The following is a 20,550-nucleotide window of genomic DNA, read 5'->3' on the forward strand; positions in this document are numbered from 1 at the left end:
TCTTAGATATTGTTCCTAACTTTCAATATAATGCTTCTATATATTACTTCTTTTTTATACACTGTATGTACTACAGATTTTGATACACCAGTACTGGGTACCCCGGAATAATCCCGTCAGTTATATGACCTATCTGATATCTTATCGGCAAGCTCAAGTCGAGCATCGGATCACTTGCCGGTTTCATTTTCAGTGGCAGGACTGGTTTCTAAAACATATTCCCTCATGAGTTTTGTATTGGATTCATCTACCATCTGCACAACAGACCAAGAAAAATACACAACTTTTATGAATAAGAATCCATTAGAATAACATCTAAGGCTTACACCATGAATATATATACATGTGTATGCATGCATGCATGCATGCACGCACGCACACATGCACACACGCACGCACGCACACATGCACGCACGCACGCACGCACGCACTAATACATACAATCTTGAGGATTAGCTAAGGGAAATGGTTTCTCTGACCTTGAAAGCTAAGCGCTTCAAGTTGTCCCACTCGAAGTCACGTTTGCAATATGCAGATCGAACCTATATATATATATATGTATATATAAATTATATAAAACAAGCTTTAGTCGATCAATTTTTAGCAGAAAAATGTAGAAGAAAAAATATTTTGCAGAAAATATCTAAGCTACTGACCTCTAGGATGCGTAGGGCTGTCGTGAGGCGGATGTGGTGCCAAATGGGGATTCCAATGAAATTTATTAAATATTGAATTGAACAAATCAATAAAAAGAATGGTGAAATTATGGTTTTGATCCTGCTCAAATGATATATTTATTATTTAATCTCTATACTTTAGTTTAATATTATCCAATTCAGTCTTCTACTTTTATAATATCATTACTTAATCCAAATAATTTACGCTTTAACTATTTTACTTAAAATATTAATATCGATTATTTTCTTAAATGACATGCCATTTTACTTCATCATGCAGGCATGGATTATTGTGCTGGTGGCATTTTAATCACAATAGTTGATTGTGTTGATTAGTTAAGAGTAACTAATAATGTTATAGAAGTAGAACATAAATTATGTCAAATCAAAATATATGTACTGAGTCTCTAATTTGAGTACAATAGAGGGATTGAAATTGAAATTTAACCTAAAAGAGATTGAGCATTAATTAATTTAAGGTACATACCTAGAGCTTTATGCCTAGAAGATTCCCTCATCAAGCTAGCGCAAAACTCATCCCCATCATTCAACGAGTGAGTATCCAAAAACTCCATCAACTCCTCGTAAGCTTCAGGGTTATAGCTCTGCCTCCCATCAAATAAACACATTAAATTGTTTAACAACAAGGTTTTAACAGTATCATGAAATCGAACCATGATTAATGAAGAGAAATATGAACCAGAAGAGGGTACCTCAAGCTGAGCACTGACAATCTTAACAGCTATATAATTAAAGAAATTATGGAGGTTTTTAGCTGCTTTGGCCTCTGGTGATGCTTCTCCAAACCCTGCAATTAAAAAAAAAAAAACACTTTTCTCTTTCATTGTGTTTTGATTCAATGAGAACAAGCCATGGATGATGAAAGAGGAAGGGGTATAATTACATACCAGGAACAAACATTTTGTGACAGTTTAAACGTGTGGGATTGTGGGGGCTGGAGCTGCTGCTTCTTTGTTTGCATGGCCAACAATGGAAAAAACCCTTTTCTCTATTTATTGGTAATTTAGAATTGAGAAAAGAAGGGTGAGGGAATGGAACAATGTTCACGGCAAGGCTCTCCATTGATGTTTGTATCAAGAAATGAATAATTTTGATTAGAGAGGGCTTCTTCGATTTTGGATAAAGTTATAAGCCTCAAAGCTCTGTTATGGACTGAAATATCTGCACTTCACTGCAAAAAAAAATCTACCGGCCAACATGTGGAATGTACACTTGTTATAGACCAGTGTGGACCACCCTTACAGGTGGAAATTCCAAGGGTTTATTTCTAGTTTTAGCCCTTCGTTTGTACTGAAAATTTGGATTTAACCCCTTTAGGATTTGGCATAATGTGGCTTCCTATTGTTATAATAGGGTAAACTATATCCAATGTTACTAAACTATTAGTAACTTTACGTTTTGGCTACTCAACTTCACATAGTTACAAAATGATAATTAAATTATTTGAAAGTTTTCATTTAAGTCATCGGGCTATTAAAATCGCTAATGTATGGCTTTTTCTAATTGCACAGCTTGCACTAATCGAAACATCTTCTTCCCTTTTTTTCTACAGTTTAATTTTTATCTGTGAACCAAAATACAAATAGCTTTCTTCTTTGATCTCTAACACTAACCGTTAGATCGATTTGGATCTAAGGTCTATTCTTATACTCATCAATGGGTATTGATCCACTGTATTACTCATTGAATTGTTGCTTAGAGCTAACTACCCAAATTAAAAAAAAAAAATTAACAACCCAGTGACTTAAATAAAAACTTTAAAATAATTTAATGACCATTTTATAACATTTTAAAATTGAGTGACCAAAATGTAAAGTTTTAAATAATTTAGTGATCTTGGGTGTCGCATACCCTTTATAATATCATCAATATGTTCAAATTTATAACACTGCTAGCTTTTTTAAGCCCAAATTCAAATATTAATTATTATGGGAGGGGTTTAATTGAATATCAACTAATCTGAACATAATTAGCCTCAGATTGTAAAAATGATGAGAACAATTGTAGTTATAAAAAAAAAAAAACCTTAAGCCTTTGGTTAATATATAATTTATTTGATACAATTGCGATTCAAACCCAATCTTATTCTAAGAAAAATGAACATTCGATCAATAAGTCATAACTTGATATTCAATATATAATTTATTTATTTAATAGAGCGAGTTTATCTAATTAATTTCTATATAGAATAGAGTGGCTATTAAAATGAATGGTTTACTGAGTATAAACTATGAATCAAAAATGGAAAATCATAAAGATGGAAAAAGCTTTCGATTCTAGTCATTTCATTATATTGAGAACGAGTTTCCGTTATTATATGTTTGCTCTAGTTTTTGGTGTTTTTGATGTTGAAATGGTTTTCTTATCCATGGACAATGAATTTCAATGTATTTGCATACTCGTATTCATAAAAACTTTTATTTTCGTACTTATCTTAATTGTTTTTTCAATTTATGCAAGACGAAAAGGAGCACTGAGATGGTTTTAATTCTTGAATATTCAAATAATAAAGAAACATAAAGTAAAAATAAGAATAACATTCAATGTGAACGTCCATCAATAGGTCACAACTTGGGGTTCAATGTATAATTTATTATTAATTGCACATAGTTAATTAAATTTTCAGTGATCATAATTTGTGAGACTAAGTGAAAAAAATTACATAATCATTTTAATCGCAGCTACTAAAATTATCGTTTAATAATATTATAAAAGTAGAGAAACAATATTATATTAAATTAAATTAAAAAATTAAATTTAAAATTTAAAACAATAAATAATATTAAAGGATAGTGATGGGCCTTGATTGTAAAATTAGAAAACCAATATGTTAGCAACTTAGGTGAACCATTCTCTTATTGGGTTTTACTTTTCAATCTTAACTTAAATTATAGAGAAAAGAAATGAAAAAGAAATATTTATTCATTTTAATTTAAACCTCAAAATTGTATACGATTAATTCTGTTCCATATAAAATAATTTAAAGTTGAAATAATACGAACAATAATAATTTGATTTAAAATACATGAGTCTCAAATTTAAATGATTCAAATTTATGACTCAAATTGTTAGAGATAATAATGGGCAATTTATTTTGTTTAGAATAAGACGTAAAATCGCATTTATAAGGTGATTTTGATGGAAAAAAAGAGAGATTGGAGTTAATGAGAGAGATAAGGAAGTGGTTGTGTTGCCTCTCCCCTTAGGTTGTAGACTATTTATATATATATAAATTTCATTGTCTCGAGGTGTTATGTGTTAAGTTATTATTAGTGGGTTTGAGGTAAGTAATTAAGTGATATGAGTTTATAAGTTTAAGTAAAGTGGTATTATGATGTGTCCTACATTACTTTGGATGGTATATGATAGTTGAAACTTGACGTGATAATTAGTAAACGAATTTCGTCTAAATTACATTAAATGAAATGTGATAATTGAAGTTTAGCATGACAATTAATAAGTAAGTCTCATTTGAATCACTTAAAATAACGTGTTATAATTAAAATCTCAAATTATAATTACTAAATGGGGCTCGCTATCAAAATAAAAAAATTTTGTGAGAGATTTGAATAACTTAAAATAACGTATTATAATTAAAATCTCGAATTATAATTAATAAGTAATGATCGCTATCAAAATCAGAAATTCTTGTGAGTCATTTATGATGTTGATGTCATAGTAAGAAAAAAACATTTTGCGTCAATAATTCAAAGGAATCACCAAGTGAAAGCACAAGGACAAACCTTCCCATACTTAATTCCCTTGTCCGATCTTCAAATTTTGAAGATACCAAAACACCATTACCAACAAATTTACATTACCCTCTTTTTGGCATTTCCCACCCAATTTTTCAATAATCTCTACCCCCCCCCCCCTTCAAAATGATCACATTCTCACCAATGAAATCGTCACCGCCTCCACCGATCTTCCCACTCTTTTTTCATACCCTTCTCTATTTATTCATCCATGTCCAAGCCAACTGCAAAACCGGATGCAGCCTCGCTTTCGCTTCGTATTACGTATGGGAAGGATCCAACCTCACTTACATCAGTACCCTCTTCAACAAACCAATCTCCGATATCCTTCCGTACAATCCCACCGTTTCGAATCCGGATAAAATCGATACCGGGACCCGGATCCACGTTCCGTTTTCGTGCGACTGTTTGAACGGGGATTTTTTGGGTCATACTTTTGGTTATTTGACGCAGTTTGGGGATACGTATGATAGGATTGCTAGCAACGCTTATGCGAATTTGACGACGGAGGATTGGGTACGAAGGGTTAATGTTTATGATCCCACCAGGATACCTGACGATGAAGTTATTAATGTTACGGTGAATTGTTCGTGCGGTGATCGATGGGTTTCGAGAGATTATGGGTTGTTCGCGACGTACCCTATTCGACCCGGTGAGGATTTGGAGGTCATTGCGGCGGAGGTGAACGTGGCGGCGGAGCTGATTCGGAGGTATAATCCGGCGGTTAATTTTAGTGCTGGAACTGGACTCGTGTTTGTGCCGGCAAAAGGTCAGTGATTAGTACTACTTTTTAAACTGACGTTATTACAGTTGAATGATACTTAATTACAAAACTGGCGCCTAAATTATACTGTCTTTTCATTTAAGTACTAAAGCAAAAGTATAGTTTAAACTATCAAATTTTTCCGTAAAAGAATCATAGAAGCCTCCATACTAGAAACTAGATTGTATTTTACCGTATTTACTATAAAAATGAGTCAATTAGTTTATGTATGTTAAATCAAATAGCGAATTAATTCTTTTATTTAATTTTTTTTATTTTTATTGTTAAAAACTGATCGCTTTACTCAGTATGAGGTACACATTTCGTCGACCACACTAATTTCTAATAGTAAAAAGATTAATTTATTCTTTTGTCTAACATATAGAGACTACTTTGCTTTTTTTTTTTTATATATAGAGATAAAATGCAATCTAACTTTCATGATACTTTTACTGCATCAATTGTCTTATTTTGCGTATAAAGTATACTACCTTCAATAAAAATGTGTTCATAGCATCATATTTTAGATAAAATAATACAAAATTAATAGTTTAATTATCATTAGATGCTTACATGGGAAATAATTTTTTTAACATTAATTTTATTACCAGTTCTTGTCATATATGCTCTTTTTGATGCAATGCCTAGAACTACTCATAATCCCTTCTCAATCCTTAAATGGGAAGATAATGTGCTTCAACGCACTCAAATTCACGTCCTTTTACACTAACAATAATACCGATGTCAATCAAACTAAAATTCAATCTGTAAAAAAAAAAAATTATACTGTTTAACATAATGCTTAAAATTATTTATAACCTTCTCTCTAACCCCTAAATGGGAGGATAATGTGATTAAGCGCACTCGAATCTACAGCCTTTTATACGGACAACAAAAGTCATACCAATTAACCTAAGACTCCATCAACAAATTATTATTTTTTTAAATGCTTGACTACTTAAATTTTTTCTAACAGTGTTACTGATTTAGAGTAAGATATAACATCAACATTAATTATAATGAAAAGATTAAATCATATTAAATTAAAGTAGATGGATTATATAAGTATAATATAGAAAGATGAAAGTTAGAATGGGGACATTTTATGTCAAAGGATGGGACAAAAACATGTGACGACAGCTGCAGCAATATATAGGAAAGGGTAGATGTTAAAAAGAGGTCCAAATTCATTCAGTGCTCAACTTTTTCTTATATTTTAGTCAACACGGTATGAGTTTAATCAAAGTTTTGACACCTTCTCCTTCTACCTTCGGTGGAGTGTAGGCGCGCACTTGTTGGAAGATAATGCCTATATGAGAGTTTCCATTTGGAAGTTGACTGGAAAACAAATATACTACCCAAGTTTCAATTCAACTGCTTATATATATATATATATATATATATATAAACCACAGGTGGAGTTAGGAAATTTGGATGGTAGGATTTAATTTTTTAAAAATAAAATAAAATGTTTATAAAAATTATATAAATTAATGTATAATACAGATGGATGTAAGATTATTTACATAGTGTTTATAATATGAAGTTGCTCACAAATCTAGATTGATTGTAAAGTTTTATAGTCTAAACTTAATTCTTTTGACTTTTTTCCACATTGATTTCATTAGTGAACTTTCTTTTAAAATATTTTTATTGATATTAAACATTAGGACAAATAAATTTAAGTTTTAAACACGAAAGTTTTATGAAACTATCATACAACTTGTAATTTTTTTCAAAAAAATTTAAGTAATTTTTGGTGTTACGAGAATACAATATATAAATTTTTAGGCTAAGGTTCACAATAATCATTTGGCAATAACAATTTCTAAATAAAAATACTGAATTTCTAATCAATATTCAAGAAATTCAAGATTATAAACACAATCATTCCTAATTTCTTTAAAGATTTGTATTGATTAACCTTTAAAATTATTATTCAATCAAGATGTTAGGGATCTCATATAAAATTAGTATCTCAAAATTATTCAATCAATAAGAAAATTAAATTTTATATATTAATTTTATAGATATTAGTGGATTTCAATGGGGAAAAGATTGAATTATTTTCATGTAAAATAATTTTTTTTCCAGAAAATTTCATCAATAACTTTTATCTTTTTTTTTTTTTGAAAGAAAAGAAAAATTACAATTAAGCTATATCAAAGGAATTAGCTATGAACTCATGTGACTTTTCTTTCCTATTAAAGGCTATTTTAGCCATTCGATCTGTTTTTGCGTTTTCTTCTCTAGGGATGTATTTGAGTGCCCATTTTTCGATATTCTTCAGGAGATGATGAATACGTCTGATTATCGTTGATTTCGAGAGTGTTGAATTCAGAATTTGGATAGGGTGTTGATTTCTTCTCCAAACTATCTGTTTGTATCAATACTTCATTTCTTTAATTTTTCTAAGTCAGTGATAGACCATCCAGTATTGAGCATTTCCCTAGCTGTCTATAAAAACCAATGATCCAATTTTCATGGTTGCCCGTCAAGATCCCTTCTGCAGCAGTATTGCCTGAATCTATTTCAACAGAACCACTAGATCTTAGTTTCAACCATCTGTCTGTTACGTTAACCTCAACTCTCGTCTTTTAAAAAATATAAAGTACAATTTTCTTTTTCTAAATGTCACCAATGTGCCTCCTCCCATGGTGAATAGAGAAAACAGTATTTTGGAATAAAGATAGCAACCAGGCAAGGTGAGGCTGGATGGTTGTTTGCCTGTCTAGACCCCAGTTTGATACACCCCAACATAACATGACCTCAACCCAAAGTTAAATATTAATTTATTTGCCTAGAATCTAACTTGAAAAATCAAAACTATACTTAACTCTAACTCAATCGGATATGCTCCAATATTTAATTTTTTTATATTTTTTAATCACAATAGAATAATTATATATAATTTTAATTATTTTTTAATGATAATTTTATTTGGTTTTTTTTTTAAATAATTAACTTTTCTCCTATGCAGACCAAACTGGAAATTTCCCACCATTAAAGATCAGGTAATAGATATTAACCATTTTTTCTTACATCCTTGGACTAATTTGTTAAATGCCCATTTTTATTCAGTTTAACTAATGATTCTATCATTGTTCTTTTTCTTTTTTCTTCATTGCAGCACAACTGGTAGGATCAATCATTACATATATACTCATATATATCTTCAATGCTCAAATGGTACTTGATGTTGTGGGATTTGAACCAGGGATCTCGAGTAAAGTTATCGCTGGCATATCTATTGCTGGAGTCACCGGCGCTTTACTGTTAGGATTTTTCGTACATGCAGGCATTTACAGAAGAAAGAAAGTCGTCAAAGCTTCGTTACACCCAGAAGCATCACCGGACCACTACATTCAACTCGGACACGGTGAGTTTTTCTGTCTTGTAATGGTTATTGTAATGTAAATTGTAGCTATTGAGGTTAAATTCTATGTATGCAATGGTATTGTGTATTTAGGTTCCGGAGGTACCCTGAAGAATAATTCAGAAACGACCGCTCTCGTCACTTCTCCGGGCCTCACCGGTATCACAGTGGACAAATCCGTTGAGTTCTCATACGAAGAGCTTGCCAAAGCAACCGATAACTTCAACATTGATAATAAGATCGGACAAGGAGGCTTCGGTTCCGTTTACCTCGCTGAATTACGAGGCGAGGTACCCTGTCCTAAGCTCTTGCTCGATGTTTAAACAAGCTAATGAAGTGTACCCCAAACTCGAAATGAATCCATTTTTTTCGGTCCTATTATATGCAGAAAGCTGCAATCAAGAAAATGGATATGCAAGCATCAAGGGAATTCCTTGCTGAACTAAAGGTTTTAACACATGTTCATCATTTGAACCTGGTAATGATAATTTCAACCGATCTCGAATCAATCTCAATCGTTAGCGTTTACGTGACGGTATATTAAAATTTCGTGCAGGTTCGTTTAATTGGATATTGTGTCGAAGGTTCCTTATTCTTAGTCTACGAGTTCATCGAGAACGGTAATTTAAGCCAACATTTACGCTGGCAAGGTGAGAAACAAGTACTATATTTACGAGTGATCTGTGCTCAGTGAGATATAACATGGTTTTCATTTTTGCAGATAGAGATCCGTTGCCATGGTTAGCAAGGGTGCAAATCGGTTTAGACTCGGCCAGAGGACTCGAATACATCCATGAACATACTGTCCCTCTCTACATTCATCGTGATATAAAATCGGCAAATATTTTAATCGACAAGAACTTTCGAGCTAAGGTTGTCGAATATTTTCTATATAACATACCAAGAACTAGTATAAACCGAAGTTAACGGGTGTATGAACAGGTGGCTGATTTTGGGTTGACGAAACTAACTGAATACGGAAACACTTCGTTGCAAACACGTCTCGTTGGTACTTTCGGATACATGCCACCAGAGTAAGAATATGCATATATAATTTTTCGGCTTTCTTGCTTGTTGAACAAGTAACTAATTTGCCTCAAATGTGGCATTGTATGAAGATATGCTCAATATGGTGAGGTTTCCCCTAAGGTTGATGTGTATGCTTTTGGAGTTGTTCTCTACGAACTGATATCCGCCAGGGAAGCTGTCGTCAAGACGAACGAAGAAGTAACTGAATCAATGGGACTCGTCGCATTGGTATTTAATCGACTTTATCTTATCCCTATTTAGTCACTACTCGTCATTTCAACGAAATCTGGTTTTATATCCGCAGTTCGAAGATGTTCTAAACCAACCCGATCCAAGACAAGATCTGCAAAAACTAGTTGACCCCAGACTCGGCGATAACTACTCTTTTGATGCCGTCTTCAAGGTGAATTCTAATTCCGAACCATAACCAATAACAGTACAGACTATGCTAACAAGCTGTTTTTACGGTTGCAGATGGCACGTCTCGCCAAGGCTTGTACGCAAGAAAATCCTCAGCTGAGACCGAGCATGAGAACTATTGTCGTCGCACTTATGACACTGTCGTCTTCAACCGATGATTGGGATGTTGGCTCGTTATACGAAAATAAAGCTCTAATGGACCTCATGTCGGGAAGGTAGCTTAGCCAGAGTCATTAAAGGGGTTAATCAATGAATAGGCTGTGAATACTTTAAATTTTAATAGGCTATGTACAGTTTCTTTCACCAAGTTCCTTTTATTCTGTGTTAAGTATTTCCCAAGAAATATTTTAGGGTTAAATTGGTGATGATGAGAAACAACAAAGCAAAAAAGATATAATTATTGTTGTTTACACTTTACACCACAGAATGATTTTTTTTTTTGGCATTATATATTTGACCATTATCTTCCCCACTAAGAACTACTACTTCATAATTGAGCTAAAACAAAGGAACAGTTCTCCTATTCTTTATAAATTTAGAATTTAGTCCTTTATTTTTACATTTTAAAATTCAAGTCCAATTATTAATAATAGTAAAATAATTTTGTTAAATTCAGGTTGATTATGACATCAATTTTTTAGTTACATTACTACTAAATGAGTGTATTTTTTTAAATTTCAAAATATCATAAACAAATTTACAGTCTCTTTGAAAAAAACATGATGGGCTTGTTGAATTAAACCTTAATAATGTTTTCTTTTAATAATCTTATTATAGATTCTGATCATATCCGTTCTTTTTAACAAAATGTCTAAAACTACTTATAGCTCCTCCCTACTCCATAAATAAGAGAATAATGCGTTTCAGCGCATTTGAACGTACATTCTCATGCTAATTAAACTAAAACTCAATCGACATTAATAAATTATTATATGTGAACCAAATGTATATATAAATTATAAATTGTAGCACCCAATTCATCATTAAATTAAATTCTTTAGATTAAATTTGAATTAATTTTATGTTTAGCTAATTTTTTGGTCAAATTTTAAGTTTTAACTGTTTTGAATTGATATCCTTTTAAATTTCAAATCAAATCATTACGAATATAAAATAATAGGACGTCCATTTTCAACATATTATGATGTTGGTTTTGTTTCAAAGAAGAAGCCAAGTCTTTCAAGTGGATAATATAGTCTTAAATAAAATAAAATAAAATAAACATGTTTTTTTAAATAATTCTATTTAGTCTATATAGTTTTCAAATTGGTCAATTTTAGTTCATTTATTTTCCAAAATTTTAAATTTTAGTCCTAACTTAAACAGTAGCATTGAATCTATTTGGTTAAATTGAATTACTAGTCCTGTACTATACATATAATTATTGATTTAGTTCATATTCTCCAACTAGATAATTCTAAATCTCTATATTTTTTTGAAATTTGGAATTTCAATCTTGACGTTACTAACAATCAAATAACTGGGTTTTTAGTGAGTAATATATGAAAATAACAAGCTAACATGATATTACACGATTAAAAAAGTTGACTGTATTAGCAATTTTTGACCTGAATTTTGAGATTTGAAAAGTGGAACGACTAAATTTCCTTAAACGAAAGTATAGGGACTAAATTCTAATTTTGTAAAAATTATAAGGACTTATTAAATATTTTGACCTTTGAAATTTAATGTAAGCCCTTTCTTTTTGCCTTTGAAAAATAAATTCCCCTACTAACAAAAAAGGAAAAAGAATAAAAGTTGGGAGAAAAGAAAGTAGGTGGGCATCACAAATTGCAAAGTCCATCTCTATGTATAGTTGCCAGATATTATTACAATAATGCAATGTATTGATTGTGATACATCCATTTGTATCTTTGTTTGAGTTTAATTATGTAGTTTTTATTAATGAAAATAGTAATTTCTAAAATTAAAATATTTAAGAGTAAAATTATTTTTTAACGAAAATGTTTATTAAAATATTAATTTTTTTATTAATTTTGGCATCACAACTAACGTAATAGTTTACATGTATTTCATGTTTGCATGACAAGATTTATCATATCTATCATGTCAACAAATAAGAACTAAATTAAACGATTTAAAAGATTGAGTATAATTTAACTAAAAAATAAGAACTAAATTTAAGGTTTAGGGTTTATAGTTTAACATTTATTTAATTTATTAGGTACACTTATTCTCGTTTTACTAATTCAATTCATATTTAGATATTTTAATTATTATCCATAGAGATCTTGGATATTAATATTTGAATATCTATTTTCTATCTTCAATTATTAAATCATGATATTTATTAGATTCAATATCCGAACAAAAATTAATTAATTAATGCTCGATGGTAAATGAATTTAGATTTTAAAGCATTTTTTGTATTCAAATTTTATAGAAATTATAAACATCTAATCGTTATTTGGGTTTGAGATTTGGATTTTTTGAATTAAGTCCGATTATTTTGAATTATCTGTGTAAAAATTTTACGTGAAAATGCTTTTGAGAAAAAAACACGAGTAGAAAAAAAGAAAATTTACTATGTCGAATTCGAATAATGCAATATGAAATACGTTTAAGTCTATTTATAGGCTTAAAAATTTTATTCTAGTTAAAGTCAAATATAAGTAATGCAGTAGGATTAAAACATCTTATTTTAATCAACATCAAATAGAGAAAGTAAACTTTTATACGGATTTTACTTGTATAATACTCGGCCTTCGCTATGATTTAAATCTGTGACTTTTGCAAATCAAATATAATTAAATCAAAATTTAATTTTAATTAAAATTTGGGACCCAAATTGAATATTCGAATTCTAGTAAGTCCCTCTTCACGTTTCTTCGTGTATTTTCTATTCTGTTCAGATAATGATTTCAATATGCAAGCAAAAGGAGATAAGATAAATGGACGGTTACTTAGAATGCACGTGTCAACTCTTTATACAACTTTGTAGATGGCCCAATTCCTAAACCTGCACTATTTTTAGTAGGGTTAATTGCGTTAAACACCCCAAAATTATGTCTTAAATTTGGAAACATTCAATTGAATCCTTAAATTAAAACATCATTCCAATTAGGTACTTTTGGTAATTTATCTATCAAATTTGATATTAAATGTCAGTTTTAACATCAAATTTTACGGTTAGACTGAAAATAACAACCTGATCGAAACGATACTTTAATTTGAGAATTTAATTGAAACGTTTGAATTTTAAGGACCAATTTAAAAATTTACCCGTAATTTGAGACTGTCTAACGAATTAACCCTTTTTAGTATTATACTGTTTGTACCCATAAATTCAATCCTTGTTGTCCTCTCTTATGATAGCCACGTCAGCTTACGTCATATGCACGCCACCACATCACCAATCCCGATCCAACTCTCCGAACAACTCACTCGCTTTCTCCATCATCTGTCTCTTTAATTTGATCGGTCGGTTTTCTCACTCTCCTCCGCCGCGACTCTTAACAGAATGCCCATCCACAAAATACAGTAACAGTAGCAACACCCACGTGGTAGCTTACCGACAGTTAAGGCAACCTTTTTCTCCTCCCAATCAATTTATTCCTCAAAATTTATAAAAACATCCTTGTGTTATGTAATTTTTATACATTTAGTCCTTACACAATAATTTAATTATTCCTAACCCTTTACTTTTTAAAACGTTTGTTTCTAAATTCATTTTTTTTCGTTAATTCTGTCGAGTAATTTGAGATGTTTTAAACCAGTGGTATACATATGTTGTTAGAGTTTATGTGACTCGAATCCAATTATTTGGGCGAGAATCAGATAGAATTATATTTTTACTATTTAATTTTGATTAGAACAAGTTTTAACCCTTAAATATATATATAATCGAAATTCTTCTTATATCATTTTTTTAACATTAGTGAATTTTTCTCTTCTACTAGTAGTTTTTTTCTAAAATAATTTTCACATAAAATCAGATTCTTGTTTTTCTTTTCTTATTATTTTACAATTATTTTATTGCCATTATCGACATTTATTATATCATATTTTATCATTTTTATAGAGTAATGATATACTATTTTTCATATTTTGTTTTCTTTTATAAATCAAAGTGTGTATATCACATCATCATTACATTGCTTAGAAAAGCATATTACATTAAATTATTGAGATAATACAACATTTAGTTTTTGAATTCGATAGTTTTTTAATTTGGTCCTTAAATTTTTTCATTGGCATTTTTAATATTTGATAACTTTTCTCAATTTAATCCTTAAACTTAGATTTCTTTAAAATACTTGAAAATTTTAAATACATATATATAAAATCTAAAAATAAAAATAAAATATTCAATTTTCAAAAATTGCATAGCATAATTTTATAGTGCCACGGTATTGAGAAAAATTGCTAAATTCTGAGATTAAAATGGACCAAAAAATATCAAATTCAAAGTCTGAATATTTCTTTATTCCTATATTATTTAAAAATTAACAGTAAAAATTAACCTCAAAACTAAAAAATAGGATTAAAATGAAAATTATAATAAAAAGACTAAAATCGAAAAGAACACATAATACAGGGATTTTATATAAAAATTGACATAATTTCACTAATTAGTAAGAACAGAAAGGAAAAAAAAGACAAATCGGTCAATTTAGAACAGGGACATGAAAAAGAAAGAAAGAAAGAAAGGATCCCTCAAATAATGACAACCCAAAGAAAAAACTAACACTGCAGTAACCACTCACCACCACCATTATATCTGTTTTAAGCCAAGACAAAATCTTTGTAGGGAAAAATAAATCCCACTAAATTGTTATAAAATACCCTTTGGTTTCTTTTAAATTACTGTTTCTAGCCTTTATTTTTGCTTTTTTATCCATTCCCTGTTATGGAAGAAGCTGGATTTTCTGTAATTGTTTACAATTGCGTGTGTTTCACTTTCCCTAGCTAAGTAATGGAGGAATGTTCTTGCTTTGTTTGATTTCTAAAGCGATCCAAACACCCACTAATTCAATTTATGATCTTCAACAACCAAACCAACAAGAAAATTAGAAAAAAAAAGGTACTTTCTTTGTCTATGGTTTTTTTTAGAACAGTATAAAAACTGTTCCTTTTTCTTTCACTTGAAGAGTCTCAAAAAAAAAAAAAGTAAGGATTTTTATTCCACTTGATTGAATCTGGGTTTTTTTTTGGTTTAGAAAATAGCTGAAACTTTGGGAAAAAAAAAGGAGAGGCGATTTTGCTATGTGTTTTTGCTTTTAAGACATGATTTAGCTGTTTGGTTTTTACGTTTTAGCTAGAATCTTACAACCTTAGAGGAGTTTAATTGTTTGATTATGGTTTTTTTTTCTTTTGCAGGGGGGTTTTTTCTTTTTATGTAAATGGCGACATTAGGTGATATAGGGGTTGCAGCAGCTTTTAATCTGCTTAGTGCATTTGTGTTCTTTATAGCTTTCGCTGTATTACGGCTTCAACCGTTCAACGACCGGGTTTATTTTCCGAAATGGTATCTTAAGGGTTTACGAACCAGTCCGGCTAGTTCCGGCGCGTTCGTGAGGAAATTCGTTAACTTGGATTTTCGATCTTACTTGAAGTTCTTGAATTGGATGCCTGAAGCATTGAAAATGCCCGAACTCGAGCTTGTCGATCATGCTGGGTTGGATTCGGCTGTTTATTTGCGCATTTACTTGATAGGGTATGCTTCATTTTACGGTGTTCGTTAATGTTGGGGCCTTTTTTGGTTCCTTTCCGGTCAAGTTTCGTTATATTCTTGATATTTTGTATGCAGGTTAAAGATTTTTGTCCCTATCACTATTGTGGCGTGGGCGGTTCTAGTACCAGTTAATTACACGAATAAAACATTGGAATTGCAGTTGAAGAATGTAACTTCGAGTAATATTGATAAGCTCTCGATTTCGAATATTCCACTCGAATCAGATAGGTCGGAGATCTTGATATCATTTGCTAATTACATTTGTGTTAAATCTGTTATTCTGATAGATGTTATACGGTGGAATAATACGTAGTCTTATGTTGTAGGTTTTGGACCCATATTGTTATGGCTTATGCTTTTACGTTTTGGACTTGCTTTGTGTTGCTAAAGGAGTATGAGACGGTCGCATCTATGAGGTTGCACTTTCTTGCATCAGAAAAACGTAGGCCGGATCAATTTACGGTAAGTGAACATTCACTTGAACATTGCCGTTAGTGTAGTTTGGTAAAAGTACTATGAATGCCCCTGTGGAGTCGGATTGCATTTTACTCCCTCTACTCAAGAAATGGGCAAATTAGTTCTTATTCGTTATATCATAGAGCAAACCAGTCTTTTCTCATAAAAGTTTCTTCCATTTGTACCCTTAAAAACTGGCATGACTGAAAGAATAATTAAACAGTGATACGTAGCATGCTATTGTACCTCATGCTGATGTATAGAGTAGTTTTGAATTGCAAAAATGGATGAAATTTTGACAGAAAGATTGATTTTCTTTTATTGTGAAGTTCTTAAGAGTATTGGCTACAATGAATCGTATATTTCGGTTTAGTGTAAATGCTTCTTCGTGGAATTCGATTGTTGTAGGTGCTTGTTCGGAACGTACCACCAGATCCCGATGAATCTGTTAGTGAGACCGTGGAGCATTTTTTCTTGGTCAATCACCCAGACACTTATCTTACAAATCAGGTGAGTTCCTTTTGCATTTGTTTTACTCGGTTAAAAGATTACCGTAGAATTCGGTTTACGGTTTAGCCCTTTTTGAAAATACATGTAGGTAGTATGTAATGCAAACAAACTTGCTAAGTTGGTGAAACAGAGGAAAAAAAAGCAAAATTGGCTTGATTATTACCAGCTGAAATACTCAAGAAATAATGCACAACGGCCTATTATGAAGGTAACTTGCTACGGTCCATCATCTGGTCCGTTTTTACTTTATGTTTCGTATTTCTTCATAAGCATCTTATTATCTCTTTTTATCAGACTGGTTTCCTCGGGCTTTGCGGTCAAAAAGTTGATGCAATTGAGCATCATGAAGCTGAAATCAAGAAGTTATCTAAGGAAGTAAGCATTTCTTTTTCAACTTGCATGCTCATTATGTATTTGTACTCCGTTTTATTTTCTTTCAACGTGTGATGATGTGAGTCACAACTTTTCATATTCAGATAGCTGAAGAGAGAGAAAGGGTAAAAAAAGATCCAAAAGCAATAATGCCGGCTGCGTTTGTTTCGTTTAAATCACGATGGGGAGCAGCTGTTTGTGCTCAAACACAACAATCCCGAGACCCAACTTCATGGTTAACAGAATGGGCACCCGAGCCATGTGATGTCTATTGGCCGAACCTACCGATTCCTTACGTCTCGTTGGCAATTAGGAGGTTGATCATGGCTGTAGCATTCTTTTTCTTGACTTTCTTTTTCATCATCCCTATCGCATCCGTACAAGCTTTGGCTAGCATCGAGGGACTCGAGAAAGTAGCACCCTTTTTGAAGCCCATAATCGATATGTGAGTTACTTTATAATAGTGAAACCTTGAGTAATCAATCAGAATTCATTACAATAACCATCAGTTTTGCTCCCTTGGCAGGAAATTTATTAAGTCGGTTATCCAAGGTATTCTACCCGGTCTTGCATTGAAGCTCTTTCTTATTTTTCTGCCGACTATATTGATGATTATGGCCAAGTTCGAAGGATTCACGTCAAAATCGTCTTTAGAGCGGAGAGCAGCAACTCGATACTATCTTTTCAATTTAGTGAATGTTTTCCTTGGCAGCATTGTTGCCGGTAGTGCACTCGAGCAACTAAACGCATTCATTAAGCAATCGGCAAATGAGTACGTATTCCTTTAAGGGTCAAACTATGATTTCGATTCGTTTTCTATGCTCAAATATAGGATTTATTCCCCGTGCTTTAATTTGGACTTACTAATGATGTTATAAAGTAGAGGGACCAAATTATGCAAGCACATGAACTAAATTCCAAATTCAACTATAGTAGAGGGATCAAAACCAGAAATTTACCTTGCTTTAAGTGATGCAATCATTTGGGAGATTTCTAAGTTTACAATTGTTTCTACCATTTCGAAAGTTGGATTTCTGTATTTTTCTTTAATTTTCGATCATTTGTTACAGAATTCCGAGAACAATTGGTGTAGCTGTACCATTGAGAGCAACGTTTTTCATTACTTATATCATGGTTGATGGATGGGCGGGAATAGCCGGAGAGATTTTGATGCTAAAACCGCTTATAATTTACCACCTGAAAAACTTTTTCTTGGTGAAAACTGAAAAGGATCGAGAGGAGGCAATGGATCCTGGGAGCTTGGGCTTCAACACTGGAGAACCTCAAATACAACTCTATTTTCTACTTGGCCTCGTTTATGCTGCCGTGACACCTGCTTTACTTCCTTTCATTGTAATCTTCTTCGGGCTAGCTTACGTCGTCTTCCGTCATCAGGTAATATTTGGGAAACGGTAAAACGAATCATTTTGTTTACATTTGTTTGATTTCCTTTTCTTTTTCCTTGAAAATGTAGATAATTAATGTTTACAATCAAGAGTATGAGAGTGCCGCGGCATTTTGGCCCGACGTCCACGGACGCATAATAATTGCATTGCTTATCTCACAAGTCGCCCTTATTGGATTATTAACTTCAAAGAAAGCTGCTCAGTCCACACCGTTTCTCATTGCTCTCGTCGTCCTCACGATATGGTTTTACACGTTATGCAAAGCCCGTTACGAACCTGCGTTTGTTCGATATCCTTTACAGGTTAGTTGTCTTTTCTTTTTCTTTGCATATTAGATTTAGTAGTGATGGTTTCTTCTGTGTCTCGAGATATTCAATTGTTAAAATATGCTTAAAGCTATTCTTGGTAGATTTTAAATTTAGTCCCTCTATTTCTATTTTAAGAGATTTAGTCTCTCTACTTTTACTTTTCCGTTTTAAAAATACTAGATCAATTGTTAACATCATTAAGATTCTTCCATAAATTCAAGTTTATTACAATGCGGTTTCTTTCTTTTTTTGTTATGTGGCTACCAAGTGTATGAAGATTACAAGGACTAAATTTCTAAAAATATAAGTAGTGGGGCTAAATTTTTAATTTACAAAGATTACACGAACCTGCTATTATCCCATATCCTTTACAGGTTGGTTGATGCCTTGATGATTTCTTCTGTGTTTTGAGATATTTGATGGTTAAAATATGCTTAGTCTTCATATTCTTCATACATTTGTTTCCAATTGTTAACACCGATAAAATTCTCTCTTTAAATTCAGGTTTGTTACAACACTTTGAGGATTCCATTCAAAAGTTTTGAAATTTATAGACCAATTTATAATCTAGGCAACAGGTAGAGGACGTTTATTGAAATTAACCCTTTATTTCCTTGTTCAGGAAGCAATGATGAAAGATACCTTGGAACGTGCAAGGGAACCAAACCTCAACTTAAAACCGTATCTTCAGAACGCATACATCCATCCGGTTTTCAAAGAGGAAGATGAAGAGGACGAATTTGATTTCAAGTCTGAAAACGAGAGTGTTTTAGTACCCACGAAACGTCAATCTCGAAGAAGCACTCCAGCACCTAGCAGAATTAGCGGTGCATCTTCACCATCGTTGCCGCCAGAGGTGGTTCCCGAACATCCGGAGCGTGCAAGTTAGGTACCGATGTGTGTTGCTTGATGTTGTCGTTTATACTGTATATTTGCAACATCATGAAGCTGTAAATTAAATGAACAAAATAGTGAGAAGAGGATAGCCAAGAGAAATGGTCTTGGGGACTACATTGTTAAAATAGACTTTGTATGAGGATGATAGAGTGAATATTTGTTTGAGGATTGCTTTTGATTTGTTTTATTAAACCCAATAAGTTAATATGCATGAAGTGGTGTGATTCGAATTTTAATTTAATTTAACATAAAAAATAATAAAAATGAAATTAAAATGTTTCTAAACTCATAATATTTAATTTCTACTCAAAATGTTAAAATCGAGTTAATTGCATCAAACATATTAACCGATATTTGATCAATTAAAATTACATATAATTTGTATTATTAATTATTAATTATTAAGTTGAGTTAATTCAGTTAATTACCTGATTTTGAACCGAATTATTCGGTAACCGAACTTTTAAAAAATCATTAACCGACCTCCAATTGCATTAGATCGGTTAATCGACCGATTAACCGAATTAGATCTGTTCGACTGATTAATTCGGTTTTAACCAAAATTTGAACACCCTTAATAAAAGAGCTCTGCAACAACATGGCCCATCGAAACGATTCTATATGAATTAAATTATATCATAGGAATAAATATCAAATTTATACATGAACTTTAATTTGGTGCAATTATACATATAAAGCTTGAATTGTGATTTATATATACACATGAAACTTTGATTTTGATTCAATTGTGCATATTTAAAGAAATGAATACATATATTTATTTTCATACCGGATTAATATAATTGTTTGCGCATGCGATATATCAACATAAAATGGTAACGGTAATGTTGTTACTGATTTATGA

The 20,550-nt window shown here is 31.7% G+C and overlaps 3 protein-coding genes across 4 annotated transcripts; 2 read left to right on the top strand and 1 right to left on the bottom strand.

The window, feature by feature from the left end:
- Positions 1-9: 9 nt before the first annotated feature.
- Positions 10-1,889, bottom strand: LOC108457878 (chaperonin-like RBCX protein 1, chloroplastic). Its single transcript, XM_017757070.2, has 6 exons — positions 1,586-1,889; positions 1,391-1,485; positions 1,165-1,282; positions 657-673; positions 480-542; positions 10-254 (listed from the first exon to the last, which is right to left on the bottom strand). Exons 1-6 carry the CDS (start codon positions 1,758-1,760, stop codon positions 171-173), a joined length of 552 nt encoding a protein of 183 aa, XP_017612559.1. The 5' UTR covers positions 1,761-1,889; the 3' UTR covers positions 10-170.
- Positions 1,890-4,396: 2,507 nt separating this feature from the next.
- On the top strand, positions 4,397-10,520 carry LOC108458112 (lysM domain receptor-like kinase 3). Its single transcript, XM_017757379.2, has 12 exons — positions 4,397-5,222; positions 8,197-8,230; positions 8,347-8,354; positions 8,434-8,595; positions 8,686-8,882; positions 8,981-9,070; positions 9,149-9,242; positions 9,314-9,465; positions 9,535-9,626; positions 9,711-9,849; positions 9,926-10,024; positions 10,096-10,520. Exons 1-12 carry the CDS (start codon positions 4,580-4,582, stop codon positions 10,258-10,260), a joined length of 1,875 nt encoding a protein of 624 aa, XP_017612868.1. The 5' UTR covers positions 4,397-4,579; the 3' UTR covers positions 10,261-10,520.
- A 4,118-nt stretch (positions 10,521-14,638) lies between these two features.
- On the top strand, positions 14,639-19,896 carry LOC108460527 (calcium permeable stress-gated cation channel 1). 2 transcript variants are annotated; one of them, XM_017760042.2, is made up of 12 exons: positions 14,639-15,085; positions 15,382-15,718; positions 15,812-15,964; positions 16,063-16,198; positions 16,601-16,702; positions 16,791-16,910; positions 16,997-17,077; positions 17,179-17,519; positions 17,601-17,846; positions 18,145-18,469; positions 18,549-18,782; positions 19,411-19,896. In XM_017760042.2, exons 2-12 carry the CDS (start codon positions 15,405-15,407, stop codon positions 19,675-19,677), a joined length of 2,319 nt encoding a protein of 772 aa, XP_017615531.1. In that variant the 5' UTR covers positions 14,639-15,085; positions 15,382-15,404; the 3' UTR covers positions 19,678-19,896. The 2 variants fall into 2 exon arrangements, with proteins under 2 accessions (XP_017615531.1, XP_052875862.1); XM_053019902.1 differs by having other exon boundaries at positions 14,672-15,171.
- The last annotated feature ends 654 nt before the right edge of the window (positions 19,897-20,550 follow it).

This window comes from Gossypium arboreum, chromosome 10 (assembly GCF_025698485.1).
Source record: "Gossypium arboreum isolate Shixiya-1 chromosome 10, ASM2569848v2, whole genome shotgun sequence".
Classification (NCBI taxonomy): Eukaryota; Viridiplantae; Streptophyta; class Magnoliopsida; order Malvales; family Malvaceae; genus Gossypium; species Gossypium arboreum.

Bases quoted from the DNA above. Each gene is read 5' to 3' on its own strand.
- LOC108457878 (XM_017757070.2), bottom strand. From the start codon at position 1,760: ATGGAGAGCCTTGCCGTGAACATTGTTCCATTCCCTCACCCTTCTTTT. The intron at 1,283-1,390 runs GTACCCTCTTCT...GATGGGAGGCAG, and splicing joins TTGTCAGTGCTCAGCTTGAG to AGCTATAACCCTGAAGCTTA. The intron at 255-479 runs GTCAGAGAAACC...TCTGTTGTGCAG, and splicing joins TGAAGCGCTTAGCTTTCAAG to ATGGTAGATGAATCCAATAC.
- LOC108458112 (XM_017757379.2), top strand. From the start codon at position 4,580: ATGATCACATTCTCACCAATGAAATCGTCACCGCCTCCACCGATCTTC. The intron at 8,883-8,980 runs GTACCCTGTCCT...TATTATATGCAG, and splicing joins TCGCTGAATTACGAGGCGAG to AAAGCTGCAATCAAGAAAAT. The intron at 10,025-10,095 runs GTGAATTCTAAT...TTACGGTTGCAG, and splicing joins CTTTTGATGCCGTCTTCAAG to ATGGCACGTCTCGCCAAGGC.
- LOC108460527 (XM_017760042.2), top strand. From the start codon at position 15,405: ATGGCGACATTAGGTGATATAGGGGTTGCAGCAGCTTTTAATCTGCTT. The intron at 16,703-16,790 runs GTGAGTTCCTTT...AAATACATGTAG, and splicing joins ACACTTATCTTACAAATCAG to GTAGTATGTAATGCAAACAA. The intron at 18,470-18,548 runs GTAATATTTGGG...TTGAAAATGTAG, and splicing joins ACGTCGTCTTCCGTCATCAG to ATAATTAATGTTTACAATCA.